The sequence below is a fragment of the Gadus macrocephalus genome, chromosome 16, assembly GCF_031168955.1.
Source record: "Gadus macrocephalus chromosome 16, ASM3116895v1".
Classification (NCBI taxonomy): Eukaryota; Metazoa; Chordata; class Actinopteri; order Gadiformes; family Gadidae; genus Gadus; species Gadus macrocephalus.
In genome coordinates, this window is record NC_082397.1 from 28,820,282 (window position 1) to 28,838,182 (window position 17,901).

Below are 17,901 nucleotides of genomic sequence, written 5' to 3' on the forward strand. Positions count from 1 at the left end.
GATGCGATTGTGTGAGGGATCCACCCACTTACACACACGTGATTGATCATAGACATAACTCCCTTGCTCACACTCTCTTCTGTAGTTTTTAGACGGATAGCTCAAACTCTTCCTATCTGTGTGTGTGTGTGTGTGTGTGTGTGTGTGTGTGTGTGTGTGTGTGTGTGTGTGTGTGTGTCTGCATGCGTGAGTGTGTGTGTGTGTGTGTGTGTGTATGTGTGTGTGTGTGTGTGTGTGTGTGCATGCGTGTTTGTGTGTGTGCTTGTGTGCGTGTGTGTGTGACTCTCTTCAGCTCCTTTCCTCTCGTTCTTCTTCTCAATCTGTGTATTGATCAGTTCTGAGGTTCTTTTTAAGAGATTGCCATTGCGGAGCTTTGGCCAGTCAGGGTTTGATACTAGATCTCTTTGTCTAACTGGAATTGTTGAGCAACCGGCCACCGTGGGTCTGTGTGTAGAATAAACATACAGTATCCATATAGTGTGTAGATACTGTTTCTAATGTGTAAACACAGAACATGCTTTTATTTATGTATTAATTTCCAGCTGTGATGTGTCCAATATGTACGATCATCTTGTGCAGTATCAATATTCAGCCTCCTAAACCTGGGTACCGTGTTTACATGGTAGTTAGGAAAACATATTGCACACACGCATGCACACGCACGTGCACACACAGACACACACACTCATACTCACACTCATACGCACTTGCACACACACACACACACACACACACACACACACACAGGATATTTATTCCAGGAAGTGTGTGAGATTTAATGGAACCTCTTTTATTAGATCCTCCTCATAGAGGAGTAGGCCTCCTCCTCCACCTCCTCCTCCTCTTCCTCCTCCATCACTTCCTCCTCTTCCTCCAACCCCTCCATCTCCTCCTACACCTCCACCTCTTCCTCCACCCTCTCCATCACCTCCTCCACCTCCTACTCTTCCTCACTCCCCACCACCACCACCACCTCCTCCTCCTCCGCCTCCTCTTCCTCCAGCCCCACCTCTTCCACCTCCTTCATCTCCTCCTCTTCTTCCTCCATCAACATCACCTCAATGGTCACTTCCACCCCCACCTTCACCACATTCTCCTCCTCCTCCACTTCTGCCTCCTCCACCACCTCCTCCTCCACCTTCTCCTCCTCTAATTCCTTCACAATCGTAGTGTTTCACTGTTCCTCGAGATGATTAAATAAATACACATGAACACACACACACAGCCAGATATACTGGTGTGAGCATACTGAGCTATTTATAGAATAAAGAGGTAATTGTATTACAATATGGAGAAGAGAGGAGAGAGGAAGAGGAGAGAGATGGTGAAGTGAAGGGAGGAGATGAGAGGGAAAGAAACTGGGGATAGGAAAAGAACATACATGCTTGGTACTTGATGTTGATAAGAACACACACACACACACACACACACACACACACACACACACACACACACACACACACACACACACATTCCTTGTGGGTCAATTTCTAATTCTCTCTCCTGCTACAGACAGCTGGTGTCTGAAGATTGAAAACTGATACATAGAGAGAGAAAGAGAGAGAGAGAGAGAGAGAGAGAGAGAGAGAGAGAGAGAGAGAGAGAGAGAGAGAGAGCGAGAGAGAGAGAGACTGAGAGAGTAAGAGAGAGAGTCATATGATAGATTGAACATGTGTTTTGTGTTTCCATGTACATTTGCTCACCTTCCCTCCCTTTCTCCCTCCCTCCTCTCTTTGTCCTCTAACGGCACATGCCTGGCATTGACCTCTGACCTCTGAGCCCTGCAGGGGGAGGAGGGCGAGGGCCTCAGGAGTCATCTGACCGGTCAGGTGAGGGAGAAGCTAATTCAAGCACACGGCCGACGGTTAGCCATGCTGCCGAGAGAGAGAGAGAGAGAGAGAGAGAGAGAGAGAGAGAGAGAGATCTTCAGTGGATCCTATTGGAGGATCGAGGGGCGCCCCACCTGGCTATAGCTCCAACGTTCAGTGTTGCTCTCTCTCTGTCTCTCTCTCTGACGCGCAACCTGCTGATATTCAGATTGGCTGAAAGCAGCAGAGATGGAGTACAGAGGAAGGGATCTCTTTGACAGGTAGAGAGATAGGACTCCGATTCTAGTGCTACAAAATGAGCCTCTAGTTGAGCTGAAGAATGGGTTTCTACATAACACCCCTCACCTGCTGCTGGTTAGTGAGGATCCGATAGTTGAGCTGAAGGATGGGTTTTCTACATAACACCACTCACTTGCTGGTTTTGTTGTGTGTGTATGTGTGTGTGTGTGTGTGTGTGTGTGTGTGTGTGTGTGTGTGTGTGAGACTGCGTGCGTGCAAGTGTCTGTGTGAGTGCTATGTGGGTTGTTTGTGTGTGTGTGCGTTCATGTGTGTATGGGTGGGTGCCAGAGGTAGAGTGGCCATCGGGAAGATCGGGAGTTTACCCGGGTGGCCGATCCATTTATGTGGGCCGCGGCAGTAATTAGGGCCGCTGGCATCCCCTAGCGGCCGCTGTGCCATTGGTCACACGAACGAGCAATCGCGAAATGCAAGAGAGATACCCGTTAGGCCCTCTTCCCTGCCCCCTCTCCCCCCCCCCGTCAGGATTCCTTGCCCAACAAACCCCCGCAGCCTCCAACCCCCCCCCCCCCAACAACTCAGCGCAAGGCCGGTACGGTAAGCTCCAGGTATGAAAAAGTGCCCAACTCTACCCCTGGTGGGTGCTGTGTGTGTGTGTGTGTGTGTGTGAGTGTGTGTGTGTGTGTGTGTGTGTGTGTGTGTGTGTGTGTGTGTGTGTGTGTGTGTGTGTGTGTGTGTGTGTGTGTGTGTGTGTGTGTGTGTGTGTGTGCCTGTGTGCGTTTGCATGTGTGTGTGTCCGTTGGAAGGTATTGAGCACTTAACTTCCATTATAGGCTCACCCTATTAGAAGGGGAGAGAGAGGAGAGAGGGGGAGAGAGTAAGAGCTCTGTGGGTTTTTTGTTCAATGACAGTGATTGATGGATGTGGTTTTCCTCTAGAAATATGAGGATTGTAAGAGAGAGAGAGAGAGAGAGGGAGAGAGAGACGCTTTTAACCTAAGCGACTTAAAACAAGTACCTTGTCAGAAGAAAGAGAAATAACCATCTATTCCTGTCTGTATATTTCAAAGTCCAAGTGAATTCTGAATAAGTGAGTCTTGAGTCTCTTGTTTCGGGTCCAGGTGAACTCTGAATAAGTGAGTGTTGAGTTTCTTGTCCAGAGTCCAGGTAAACTCTGAAGAGGGGAGTTTTGAGACTCTGGAAGCTTGGTAGTGACTCTGCGTTCCTGACTTCAGCAGAGAGTTTGCTCCACCGAAACAGAAGAGTTGTGACTCTTTTCTGAAACCTTTACTTGCTCCTATATCATACCAAATCATTCATCAGAATGAATGTGGTTGCAATGCAAGCCACATTATTGTGATCATGTTTCTAATCATTCTTTGGCCTCATTTTCAGTAATTATCCCCTCCAAAAGTTTGAGGGAAACATGTAACAAATGCCCAAAAATGTGCTTTATATCAGTGCATTGTTCATACCATGATGTGACAAGCATGGTATACTTTTTTTGATTTTTTTTTTTATCATATTGTAGCAGGCTCGTGGGTTCTGGGTTTCCACGCTACCATGTTGAATAGTAAACCACACAACACAAAGAGCAGTTCAAAGTTAGGGTGATTTATTTTCAGAGTAAATACAACCACCAGGGTGGGAAAAGGGTCATCCACCTCAGTTCGGGTACAATCCGTTATCCGTAATCCATCCAATTCACTTTCCATCTATCGCTCTCTCGTTGGCCATACAGCACTTCCAGACGATCACACAGATACTGTCTGTACTTCTCTAGCCTTCCAAGCTCACACAGCCCCTGTCTGTAGTTTGTTAGCCCTTTTAACCCCCAAGCACCCCTGCTTAATGATCCTCAGGCTTGCATCGGTATAGGGAGGAAGTCCATATAAGGCTTGGGGTCGGAACAAGCAGGTTGCCAGACAAGCAGGCTCCCCTCACTCCTTCCTGCCGTCTGCCACAATATTATTAACATGGAAAAAGAATGGAGCAAAAATACAAAAATCTACCACTCCAAACGTGATCACCTGAGAGATGTCAAACAAAGTAAACATATGTAAACCAGAAGTATGAAGTTACTGCTCCGATCACAGGGTCTTCGTAACCCGGCGTCAACCTAAACGGCCACACCCCGTTTGCCACCAAAAGATGACCCTTGGTATCTTGGCCTTATTTGAACTGAAGAACCTTTCTGCCTGTTTAAAAAAAATTAAACAATTTGCTTGAAGGAAAAAGCTAATGACACCAAGTGCACTATAACACTATAAATGCTCCTGAGAACGTCCTGATCACAATGGATATTTAGTTTTTCTTCAGATTCAGTAAAAATTTTGCGAGAGTTGCATGAATAGGATTTAGGAGTTGCCATTTGTCCCTGGATCAGATGTCGGCTTCAGAGACCTCAAGGACATGAACCTGGTCCACAAGGACCTCTGTCCTGTAGAAGGCTTTGAGTCCACAGCTAGACCAAGGACTTCAGCTCAAAGGGCTGACTGGAACAAATATAAATTGGCAGAGATTGAGGAGCAATATTTCTCGAATTATAACTTCTCGAATCATAGTCATCAATTATTCACGATAAGTGAATTCCAAAGGTCCTACCATTGGAAGCTTCTAGTGCTCGAGCACAAAGAGCTAAGATAGGAAACATACAGCATGTTCAGCTTGCGTCTCAGAGGATTTTACCAATAATCTAGCTAGGACGTGGTCAAGGCCCGTCCTCTCCTCTCCTCTCTCCTGTCCTCTCCTCATTCTCCTCTCCTCTCCTTCTCTCTCCTCCTCTCCTCTATTTTATGTGGTCAGGCCTGTGGTAAGTTGGACTTCGTGACAGCTGTTGCTAGGGAACAGAAGGGTCTCACCTGTCCCCTTCTGTAGCCATTTATACCCTCAGACGTGACATGAGAAAGAGAGAGAGAGAGAGAGAGAGAGAGAGAGAGAGAGAGAGAGAGAGAGAGAGAGAGAGAGAGAGAGAGAGAGAGAGAGAGAGAGAGAGAGAGAGAAGGGGGAGTATGTGTGCTCATTTGTATTTCGATGCTAATGCAGCTATGCTATCTCTTTTACCAGGGTCCTTCAGGAGCGATCACATCAGGGCGTCTGACGTCCTGCCCATCTTAAAGGAGAAGGTCGCCTTTGTGTCAGGTTAGTAACAAGGGAAAAGAACCCCTAACCCTTCAGCGTTAGTTCCTTGCCCTACCTATTGAATGTGGTTCAATAGGTAGGGCAACAATGTCTGTGGTTGGTCTCTCTGTCTGTGGTCTGTCTCTCTCTCTGTGGGTCTGTCTCTCTGTCTGTGGTCTATCTCTTTGTCTGTCTCTCTGTCTGTTGTCTGTCTGTGCTCTGTCTTTCTTGCTGTGTTCTGTCTCTCTGGCTTTCTCTCTGTCTGTGGTCCGTCTCTCTCTCTGTGGTCTGTCTCTCTGTCTGTGGTCTGTCTCTCTCTCTGTGGTCTGTCTCTCTGTCTGTGGGTCTGTCTCTGTCTGTGGTCTATCTCTTTGTCTGTCTCTCTGTCTGTGGTCTGTCTGTGCTCTGTCTTTCTTGCTGTGTTCTGTCTCTCTGTCTGTAGTTGGTCTCTCTGGCAGTGGTCTGTCTCTTCTTCTGTCTCTCTGTCTGGGGTCTGTCTCTCTTGCTGTGGTCGGTCTCTCTGGCTTTCTCTCTGTCTGTGGTCCGTCTCTCTCTCTGTGGTCTGTCTCTCTGTCTGTGGTCTGTCTATCTCTCTGTGGTCTGTCTCTCTGTCTGTGGTCTGTCTCTCTATGCTCTTTCTCTCTGGCTGTGGTCTGTCTGTCTATATCTGTGGTCCGTCTCTCTGTCGGTGGTCTGTCTCTCTGTCTGTCTGTGGTCTGTCTCTCTCTCTGGGGTCTGTCTCTCTCTCTTTGGTCCTTCTCTCTGTCTGTGGTCTGTCGCTCTCTCTATGGTCAAGTATTGTCAATTCCAACGTTGGATTCTGACCCATGGTGCATTAAGTTTAAAATGATATAATTTTTGTAAAAAGAAATAAGTAAAATGCATAATAAATAAATTCAAAATAGCTCAAAATAGTTCTGAATAGTGCAAAGGTAGGCAAAATAAAATGGTATATATATAAAACAGTAAATGGTGCGGGGTTATTGGGGCAGATGGGAGGGGCTTTCAGGATTCAGTGGGGAGGGAAGGGAGAGAGTTGAGCTTCCTGACAGCCTGCTGGTAAAAACTGTTTCCCAGTCTGGTGGAGCCGGCACAGAGGCTGCGGTACCGTCTCCCACAACGTAGGAGGCCGAAAAGGCTGTGTGAGGGGTTGCTGGGGTCACCCACAATGCTGGTTGCTTTGCGGGTGAGGCAGGTTCCATAGATGTCCAGGATGAAGGGGAGTAGGACACTGATGATCCAACCAGCAGCCTTCTTCGTGCGCTGCAGGGTCTTGCGGTTGGATGCAGTGCAGCTCTCATACCACACAGTGATGCAGCTGGTCAGGATGCTCTCGATGATGCCTCTGTAGAAGGAGCACTTGATGGATGGTGGCCTCTTGCTCTCTTCAGCTTGCGGAGGAAGTAGAGGCACTGCGTTGGAGATGAGACCAACCATGGTAGTGTCATTCGCAAACTTCACAATGTGGTTGCCACTGAAGGACGAGCGCAGTCGTGGGTCAGCAGCGTGAAGAGCAGGAGGCTGAGCACACAACCTTGGTGGGCCCCCATGCTCAGAACGGTGGTTCTGAGCATGAGCATGAGTTTTTTGTGTCCAGGTGGGTGAGGGCTGGGTGAAGAACAGAAGAGATAGCATCCTCAGTGGATCTGATACCTCAGTATGCAAACTGATAGGGGTCCAAGGTGGTGGGAAGGGTGGATTTAATGTGAGCCATGACTAGCAGAGCAAGGCAGAGCAGCATGATTATGGAGGTCAGTGCAACGGGATGATAGTCATTGAAAGTCGATGGTGAAGGCTTCTTTGCAACAGGTATGATGGTGGTGGCTGTGAAGCATGACGGGACAACAGCCCGACTCAGAGAAGCGTGGAAAATGTCTGTGAAGACATCTTCGAGCTCCTCTGCACAGTCCTTCAGCACACGACCAGGGATGTTGTATGGACCTGCAGCCTTTTGGGTGTTGATCTTGGAGAGGGTACTCTTCACTCTGGCTGCAGTCAGGCACAGGGCCTGGTTGTGGGGAAGAGGGGGTAGTCTTCTGTGGGGGCATGCTGTTGTGGGTTTCAAACCTGGCAAAGAAGCTTTTGAGGTTATTCAGCAGAGAGGTGTTGCTGTCACAGGTCTGTGGTGAGGGTTTGTAGTCCGTGATGGTCTGGATCCTATACCACAGGCTCCGTGTGTCTCTGCTGTCTTTGAAGTGTCCGGTTATTTTTTGAGGTTTGGCTTTCCTGATGCCACGGGACAGGTTGGCCCTCAGGCAGGCTGCGTCCCAAGCTCTTAAGGCGGTGTTCCTGGTACTCAGTAGCACGCAGGCTCCTGTCAGCAATGGCTTCTGGTTAGCCCAGTGGTGATGGCTCTGGGGATGGTAACATCAGCAATGCATTTGCTAATGTAGGAGGTAACAGTCAGAGTACTCCTCAATGTCTGAAGTAGTTGTCGTAGTTGCCTGCCTGCTTAAACATCTTCTAGTCAGTGGTTTCAAAGCAGTTCTGAAGTGCAGCAGAGGCCCCCTCTTGCCACACAAACACCTGCTTCAAAACCGGTTATGGTGACTTTCACCTTTGGTCTGTAAGCTGGCATTATAATAATAATAATACATTTAATTTAGAGGCGCCTTTCAAGACACCCAAGGTCACCTGACACCCAAGGTCACCTTGGGTGACCAATTATGGCGCATTTCCACCAAGTGATGCGATTAGGTCCGGTACGATTGGGTCCGGTAAATGTAGTACAGTTAGGTGGGGTCAGGTGCGGCTCAGTTACGGCTTGCGTTTCCACCGCCGACAGTACCCTTAATGTAGGGCGGGGTTTAGGCTGGATGGCCATAGTGCGGCAGCTACGTAAGCATCGTAACATCATAGCAGATATACACAGTGTAGCCTGCTAATATATCTAATCAAAAAGAAGAACGTGACACATTAAACAAAAAGAAACAATTTAGGACGTCCAAAAGGGACGGCAAACTTTTTTGCAACATTTTCTTCAATAAACTATGCTTTCACAGTTGTCCAGAAATAGGCAAGGCAAGGCAACTTTATTTATATAGCACTTTTCATACACAAGGCAGACTCAAAGTGCTTCACATATAAACAGTGTCATACAATTAAATAAAATAATAGGTCAGTAAAAGAAAAACATATGCAAAAATAGAATTTAGCATTTTAGTATTAAAATAGAAAATAAAGGCAAAGTTATTTAGCAGAAAGCTATAGCAAACATAAAAGTCGTCAGTCTTGTTTTAAAGGTGCTCAGAGTTGGGGCAAGTCTTAAATCCTCTGGGAGTTTATTCCAGCTATTTGTTGCGTAGTAACTAAATCCTGCTTTCCCATGTTTTGTTTACTCTGGGGATAATTAACAGATGGTCTCGGAGCTTCTTAGTGGTCTAAAAGGCTGATGTAGTGGAAGCATATCAGTTAAATATTTTGGGCCTGAACCATGTAGGGATTTATAGGTAAGCAACATGATCAAATCTTTTGGTCTTTGTTAGAACTCTAGCAGCAGCATTCTGAACAAGCTGAAGCTTCCATAGAGTTTGTTTTGGGAGACCTGTAAGGAGACCATTGCAGTAATTAAGCTTACTAGTGATAAAGGCATGTACAAGTTTTTGTAAGTCTTCGGTGGACATGAGCCCTCTAAGCAGGGGCGGACTGGGGGAAAAAAGTGGCCCGGGAGTTTCTGTCAGACCGGCCCACTCAATACACGGCGCGCGGCCCACTAAGTACACGCCGCGTTGCCCACTCAATGGATCGCGCGTATCGAACAGTCAGTGGCCTTCTGGGAAAAATACCCATACACTTAACATTATTTTGGATGATTACAAAGAAATTACATCATATATGTATGTTTGTTTTTTAATAACATTTGGATCCACCAATTTGCCTGGATGGACACATGGAATACAATTATTATTGGCTATTGTAACACTCCAAGGTAGGTATAGTTTGCTAGATGAATATGCTTAACTCTTGGCTAGTATCAGATGGTTATACAAGTATAACTACAAAGCCTTAAGGAATGAATGTCAGCAGAGAAAGACCACACAATAAAGAAACTGGAATCAGAGGGTAGAATTAGCATGAACAATATATTAGAAATGAACAGAACAGAACGTACGATGGGGTGTGAACATCAGTGGTATCAGTAGTGTTGCATGCTGGGTGTGTGATTGTTTGTGTGTGTAGGGGTGCTGAAGGTGCATAACAAAACAGTAAGTTACATAACGACGTTCCCGAAATTCAGCCGTGGTGCAGAGTTATAGCCACTCCGAGCCAGTCGCACATTGAGCTTCCCCCAAATGCGCTGTTTTGGTGGCTGTAGCTATAATGCAAATGAGGAGGAGCGAGGCGGGTCAAGGAGGAGTATGGAAGCATATATGTAGCAAAATTCAAATGGCAATGCAATTTGCAATTTGCAATTCAATGAGTAATTACGTTATGCAATTGACAATGCATTATGCAATTTCATAATGTAATTTGTAAATACGTTATTCAAAGTGTATTTTAATATGCAAAGTGACAATGCAATCCTCAATTACATTTGCAAAAGTTATAACAATAAAAATACAATAACATTTTGTCAAATTCTTTGAGTTCCTTTATTCAAATTGAAAAGCTATAGCGTCCCCGTGATTGCAATCCACTTCGCCACGCTCCGTGTGTTGCGATATTCAAATGACATTTCAATCCGCAAAACGGAATCCAAAACGGAATCCAAAGAGGAAATCCAAAGAGGAATCCAAAAAGTCAATATGCAAAGTGGCAAACGTATCAGCCACCAGCGGGAACTACGTCACTTTCTAGTGTGTCAGACTGTTTTATGTGTGGGGGGAGGGAGTTCCAGAGCCTGGGTGCTGAACAGCTGAATGACCGGGCACCCATTGTAATGAGTCGTGATGTGGGGATACATAGTAGTCCAGCAGAGGTTGAGCGGAGGGAGCGGGAGGGAGTGTATTCTTGGAGGAGGTCCCAGAGGTAACTGGGGGCTAGGTTCTGGAGAGCTTTGTAGGTGAGGAGTGGGTGGAGACGGTGGGTCTCCCGACCCTATGTTTCGCACCCAGTGCCTGTAGCACTTTGGAAATCTTTGTGTTTACCACACTGGCGTCAAAACGTACCCGTGAGGATAAGTCGTCTATCCTATCTCCCAGAACACGCACTCTATCTACTGCATCTGTGTCTTCAACACGATTGTTCTCCACATCATCGGCCAAACTTCGGAGCGTATCAATAATCTCCATTGGTGACCATGGACCTGACACATACGAAAGAACTAGAAGTGAACAAGGAAATTACGAGCAAGTGACGTAGTTCCCGCCCAGACGCTGATTGGCTGATACGTTTGCCACTTTGCATATTGACTTTTTGGATTCCTCTTTGGATTCCGTTTTGGATTCCGTTTTGCGGATTGAAATGTCATTTGAATATCGCAACACACGGAGCGTGGCGAAGTGGATTGCAATCACGGGGACGCTATAGCTTTTCAATTTGTATAAAGGAACTCAAAGAATTTGACAAAATGTTATTCTATTTGTATTGTTAGAACTTTTGCAAATTTAATTGAGGATTGCATTGTCACTTTGCATTTTAAAATACACTTTGAATAACGTATTTACAAATTACATTATAAAATTGCATAATGCATTGTCAAATGCATAATGTAATTCCAAATTGCATTGCCATTTGAATTTTGCTACATATATGCTTCCATAGAGGAGGGTGGGGGTGTGGCCCTGAGCAGCTTGCAGCCACGGTACCATTCGCTCTGTTTACAGTGGATGTATCGCAATGGCGAGGCTCACACAGCCTTTAGCCGTGTTCTGTAAATATTCTAGAACACACGGGAGTCCTGGAGCTCTATATCAAAATATTATCATATAGCCTACATAGATATCTATATCATATAATATTATAACGGCCAAAAGATGTGTGAGCCGATATTATGAATCTCAAACGACCGCGTTGGGTTCTCCGACGTTCCTGGTTCTTCAACGTCCTCATCAATGTGAAGTAGACTGAACCACGACAAGGAGGAGAAAGGGATCGTTGCCGGGCAGCGCTTAGGCACCTCCGCCTCCGGCGGTGGTCCCTCAGCGGGTCTCAAGCTGGAGACATTCGCCGCAAACAATCCCTTTCTCCTCATGGGTTGAGGGCATGCGTAGAACTGGGTGCCGCGTTGCGTGTATGTATGCAAATCCAAATTCTCTACCTCAATCCGCACAGCTGAGAACACTTCGGCTGTGTAAGAACCAATTTAGAGGTGTTTATTAATAAGGTGGAGATCTTTTCTTACTTTGGACTTCCGAAGTCTGTAAAACACATATTAGAAGACACTTAAAAAAAAATCGAAAAATAGTCACCATGAGTGTGAAGACCGATTGCGAGTAGCAGTATAAAAGTCAGTCAGTGCGATTGTGATTAGATAGGTATAGCTCTTGGAGAAAATTACGCTTGTGCCGCTGTGATAACCATTGTAGGGCTGATGTGATGATGGGCTGGTACATAATAGTATTTTGGGCCACCGGCCCACCGGGGATGTCCCCGGTATTCCCGATGGCCAGTCCGCCCCTGCCTCTAAGTCTTGCTACATTTTTAAGGTGATAATATGCCGATTTTGTAACTGATTTGATGTGACTGTCAAAATGTAAATCTGAATCCATGATAACCCCTAGATTTCTGGCTTTGATTGAGGTTTTCAGGGACAGAGAGTGAAGGTGTTTCTGTTTTAGAACCAAATACAATTATCTCTGTTTTGTCCTCATTTAGTTGAAGGAAATTTCGGCACATCCATTCCTTCACTTGCTCAATGCACTGGCACAGCAGATCTATGGGCCGATAGTCATTTGGTGATAGCGATACATAGATATGCGTGTCATTAGCATAGCAATGATGGTCAATATTGTTATTTTGCATGATTTGCCGTGTGTTGGAGCCATTTGATATTTATGTTGCAAATTAAGTGATTAAGATTGATAACACTGTTGAAATAATTACAATATTTAAGTTTATGAAATATGGTTTAATAGTATGGTGAATTATGGTTTAGAAATAACGTAATTCTATGTGTGAAAACGGATTGACTGCCGCAATCTGTCTGGCCAATGGAGTGGGACGTCAGACGTTCTGACTTGATGTATTGATGGGTTACCTATGACCATGTGGGGCGGAAGTGGCAAACAATTTTTCAACCGCGTGAATGCGATAGGGACATCTATGTTATATTGACTAAGAAGGAATAAATAAATAGACCTATAATTTACGACGCGCGTTGTCCGGTTGTATCCGCTCCCAGAAGTGGCCGCTGGAAAGCTGCCACTACACCGTGGGAGCATGTAGATGTTGAATAAAGAGGGTCCTAAGATCGAACCTTGTGGGACTCCACATGTCACGTTGGTTGATTCTGATACAAAGTCGCCAATGGAAACAAAGTAGTTCCTATTTTGTAGGTAGGACCTGAACCAATTTAAGACAGTGCCTGAAAGCCCCACCCAGTTTTCTAACCTTTCCAGAAGTAATGTATGGTCTACAGTGTCGAATGCAGCACTGAGGTCAAGTAGCATTAGTATTGAGGTTTTGCCAGAGTCTGTGTTAAGACGGATGTCGTTTACAACTTTAATAAGGGCGGTCTCAGTGCTGTGTAGGGGTCGAAATCCTGATTGGAAGGTGTCATAGCAACCAGTTGATGCCAGGAAGTGATTTAGTTGCTGGAGGACAACTTTCTCAATGATTTTACTTATGAAGGGTAGATTCGATATTGGTCTGTAGTTGTTAATAATAGAGGCATCTAGGCTCCGCTTTTTTAAAAGGGGTTTAATAACTGCAGTTTTCAACGTTTTTGGGAAATTGCCTGACTGGAGAGAATTGTTAACTATCTGCAATATGTCTACTGCTAGGCAGTCGAAAACATTCTTAAAGAGGTTGGTAGGTATAGTATCAAGGCAACAGGTGGATGGCTTTAGTTGTGTCACAGTTTCCACAAGATTTTGAGAGTCTATAACATTAAAGTATGCCATCCTTGCCACGTAATTTTTGCCTGAACAGGGTGGTAGTCCAACATTTTTGTTTGAAGTGGAGATATTGATGGCGCATCTGATACCTTCAATTTTATCAATATAAAAAGCTGCAAACTCATTGCATTTCTGCGTGGAATGGAGATCAGGTGGAATTTCTGTTGGGGGGTTGGTCAGTCTGTCAACAGTTGTAAATAGGGTTTTTGCATTATTAGTGTTGGTTTTAATGATATTGTGAAACTTCCTTTATACTGTGTCTACGGCTGAACCCTTTTTTGTCTCAGTAATACTCATGACTACTATCAGTATAGTGGGGGGGCTGGGGCGCCATCCTCTTGGGTGTTATCAGCCTGTCGCCATCACATGGCGATGCTATCAATGACCCAGATATAAGTTTGCTGCCAACATATTCCAGTCTCTTATATTCGGCTGGAAAATCGCAAAGGGAGGAGACATTGGGGCTGGAGAGATAGCTATGGGAGAGATGAGGCTGGAGGTCACCACAAAGGGAGGAAACATTGGGGCTGGAGAGATAGCTATGGGAGAGATGAGGCTGGAGGTCACCACAAAGGGAGGGGACATTGGGGCTGGAGAGATAGCTATGGGAGAGATGAGGCTGGAGGTCATCGTAGTAATGCAGAGGAGGGTGGTCGTTCCTCGCCAAGCCGGCCCACCCCCCTCAGCACAGTGTTGAGGGCGTCGGGCGCATGTGTGGCAGGCGCGTTCGTGGACTCTTGAAGTGGCAGGAACCGGTTCTTCAGTGGCAGGGTTAATTTCAGTGCCTTGCTAATCCGGCTGATGCATGTCTTCTTCTCAACCTGTGCTCTGATTGTGGCCTGTGCGTCAGACCATGGCAAGGTATGTGGGCTGTCTGCTATCTGTGTGTCAGATAGTGGCAGAGTAGGAGGAGGGTGGCCGTTCCTCGCCAAGCCAGCATCAGCGATGGGGGAAGGCACAGTGTTGATGGCGTCGGGCGCGCTGTTGTCTCTCTTCAAGGTCTTCTTCTCAACCTGTGCTCTGATTGTGGCCTGTGCATCAGACCATGGAGATTTGTGGGAAAGCGAGAAGAGAAGATTGTCCCTCAACAGTTTTGAGCCTAACCTGTTTGGGTGTAGGTCATCTGCTCTGAAAAGATATTTGCGCCCCCAGAATAAGTTGAAATTGTCAATAAAGACCCTTCCTCTTTCATTGCAGACTCTGGAAAGCCATGTATTCAGTGCAAGTAGACGACTGAATCTGTTTATTCCCCTGTCAACTGTTAAGGCGTTGAGGGTGCAGGCAGGCAGGTAGGACCCAAACGCAGACGGTTTCAGGAAACGGCACTTTATTCAGGCCTAAAGGCTAAGGCACAGGAATCAGGGAACTCGGGAGACAACTCGGAACTCGGGAGACGACAGGGAACTCGGGAGACGACAGGACTAACAACCACAAACAACCACGGACAACCACAATGACAGCACAAGGAACAAAGGAAAGACGAGGGCTTAAATAACAAACACAACGAGGAACAGCTGAGACACATTAGGGGAGGGAACAGTAATCAACACAGGAGGGAAACACAGTGAAACACACACACCCTGACAGTACCCCCCCCTTAAGGGTCGACTCCCAGGCGACCCACGACAAGCAAAACCATGAAGAAAGTCAAACCCAAAACGGGTGGGTGGAGGGGCGCCAGGAGGAGGGAATCAAAAAAAAAAAATGGACTGGGGCAGAGCCGAGGGACGTCAGGCGGGCGGCCAGAAAACTGCCCCAGGGCATGGCAGGGAGCCTCAGGCGGACGGCCTGGGGGGCAAGCAGAGGCAGAGGGAAGGCGGAACCCTTCAGGAGGCCGGCGGCAAGGACGATGGTAAATGGTAAATGGTCTGCATTTATATAGCGCTTTTATCTGTAACCAGTGGCCACCCAAAGCGCTTTACAATATTGCCACACAATCACCCATTCATACACACATTCATACACCGACAGCGGAGTCAGCCATGCAAGGCGACAGCCAGCTCGTCGGGAGCAGTTAGGGTTAGGTGCCTTGCTCAAGGACACCTCGACACACTCTAGGAGGAGCCGGGGATCGAACTAGCAACCTTGCGGTTACCAGCCAACCCGCTCTACCTCCTGAGCTAGTGCCGCCGATGAGGGCTCAGTCCCTCAGGAGACCTGCAGTGGCAAAGAACCCCCTCAGAAGGCCGGCAGCGGTGAAGGCGGAACCCTTCAGGAGGCCGGCGAAGGCGAGGTAGAGGGCGGGTCCCCTCAAGAGGAAGGCGAGGTAGAGGGCGGGTCCCCTCAGGAAGGCCAGGTAGAGGGCGGGACCCCTCAGGAGGCAGGCCAGGTAGAGGGCGGGTCCCCTCAGGAGGCAGGCCAGGTAGAGGGCGGGTACCCTCTGGTGGAAGGCCAGGTAGGGGGCGGGTCCCCTCTGGTGGAAGGCCAGGTAGAGGGCGGGTCCCCTCTGGTGGAAGGCCAGGCAGGAACGGAGGGCGTGCCTCCCCTGGACGGTCTGGAGGGCGGACCCCCTCCGGCAGGAGCAGAGGCCGGTCCCCCTCTGGAAGGAGCAGGGGGCGGGCCCCCTCAGGCAGGAGCGGAGGCCGGTCCCCCTCTGGAAGGAGCAGGGAGCGGGCCCCCTCAGGCAGGAGCGGAGGGCGGACCACCTCAAGCAGGCGAAGAGGCCGGTCTCCCTCTGGAAGGCGAGGAGTGGGCTCAGGAACCGGACAGGGCTCGGGGACCGGAGTCAGTGCGGGAGCTGGAGTGCCAGGAGGAACCGGGTGGTACCCCAAACTCTCTGAGCGATTTATTGCCTTCCCTAAGAACTCAAATAAATCCTCCCACTCACGGCTAGCTTGATCGTCCGCTGGGTCCAATGTTGGTGCGGTCATTCTGTTAAGGCGTTGAGGGTGCAGGCAGGCAGGTAGGACCCAAACGCAGACGGTTTCAGGAAACGGCACTTTATTCAGGCCTAAAGGCTAAGGCACAGGAATCAGGGAACTCGGGAGACAACTCGGAACTCGGGAGACGACAGGACTAACAACCACAAACAACCACGGACAACCACAATGACAGCACAAGGAAGGGGAGATTACACACTGAGACACATTAGGGGAGGGAACAGTAATCAACACAGGAGGGAAACACAGGGAAACACACACACCCTGACAAACTGCTGGTATGGGTCCACTGATGAATGACTTGATGTGTATTTTGTCCAGTGTATTTAATAGATCAGTGTAATCCCTCTTCAGAAGTTCTGACTGTTCTCTTTGAATGTCATTAAATCCTGCATGCACAATAATCTGTGAGATTTTGGGGTTTTCCAATATGATTTTGGCTAGTTCATGGTTGATATCACTAACCATTCCATATGGGAAGATGCATGTTTTGATCTTCTTACCGGTTATATCGTTGATGATTGAGTCTCCTATAATCTGGTTGTGTCTGGTGTGTCTGGTTCATCTGCTTTCTCTGAGATGGGCCCTTGTTGGACGGTGGCAGACACATGCACAGCCCGCCTCCGTGGCGTCCATCTCTGTCCGTACCGTCTGTCCGGACACATTTCAGGGGTCAGGGGTGCACTGGTGGCCGAGGCATGCGCAGCTCGCCTCCATGGCGACTGGTTGTTCCGTCTCTGTCCGCACTGTCCGTCCGGACGCATCTCGGGGCTCAGGGGTGCATGGGTGGCAGGCGCGTTCGTGGACTCTTGAAGTGGCAGGAACCGGTTCTTCAGTGGCAGGGTTAATTTCAGTGGCTTTGAGTGAACTTGTTGATTCACTTTAGTATGTTGTTTTGGCTTAGCGCCGACTCTGTGCCAGTGAGACGCAGCTGGAACTGTCTCTCTCTTGTCCAGCTTCGGGAAGGATACAATGTAGCTTTGATCATCATGCTGTATCTGAGTGAGCTCAGCAAACTCACCCATCGGCACTGTATCCTGGAGGAGTCCTTTGCATTTTTCTAATGCCGCTAGTCTCGTTTCAAATAAAGCCACTGTCTGTTGCAGTTTGGTGCAGTCTGTGCATTTCCCAGTCTCCGTGCCTGAGATATCCGAGTACAGAGGCATGTTGGCGATAGGAAAGTCCAAGGCTTTTTCTGCGGTCTGATCCGGGAGTCATGAAAAGTGCCAAAATGTATTGTTGAATCGAGCGATGGAGGACGACGAAACAAACAATATATTGTTAGGTATTATGATCATGAAATAAAATAAGATAAAGTAGATCTGAACGATGAATTAAGTAGTTTTTTCGAATGCCTAGCGGAGCTTCGGGAAACATGACCTCTCTCTCTAGAGTCCTGTGACAACCTCTGTGTTACTGTGTTACTGTGTTTGTTTGTCGTCATCCCCCTGTTGCCTGGAAGTGATGATGCTTTCGACAAATCAACGGACAGGGTGTGTGTCTCCAACTTTTTGGCACCCTTTCAGACTGCTTGGTACCCCAACAGAGGAGAAAAAAAAAATTGGTATGGCTAATTGCGGCCAAGTTCGGACCCCGCCCACTTTTGGCGGTGGAAACGCAAATTGTACAGCACCTAATTGCGCCTAACCGTATCGCATCGCTTGGTGAAATGCACCATTAGCATGACACTGATGTAGTCTGAGTGGCCGATGTGGGGGAGGGGCGAAGAGTTGTAAGTACCTTTGAGTGGGGTTTAAACCAAGTCCAGAGTGTTACTTTCTCTTGTGGGAAAGTTCAGATGTTGATTCTATCAGCGTTGTTGGAAGTGGGAGGGATATAC

At 47.5% G+C, this 17,901-nt stretch overlaps 1 protein-coding gene across 5 annotated transcripts in view; it reads left to right on the plus strand.

Moving 5' to 3' along the window:
- The window catches only part of kalrna (kalirin RhoGEF kinase a), a 186,035-nt gene that overhangs the window by 1,307 nt on the left and 166,827 nt on the right, over nucleotides 1-17,901 (plus strand). For 4 of the 5 annotated variants that reach the window (XM_060074643.1, XM_060074646.1, XM_060074645.1 and 1 more), the window contains exons 2-3: nucleotides 1,788-1,829; nucleotides 5,132-5,206. In XM_060074643.1, coding sequence (XP_059930626.1) covers nucleotides 1,788-1,829; nucleotides 5,132-5,206 — 117 coding nt within the window. The remainder of the gene's footprint in view (nucleotides 1-1,787; nucleotides 1,830-5,131; nucleotides 5,207-17,901) is intronic. The other variant, XM_060074644.1, reaches the window with a different exon arrangement.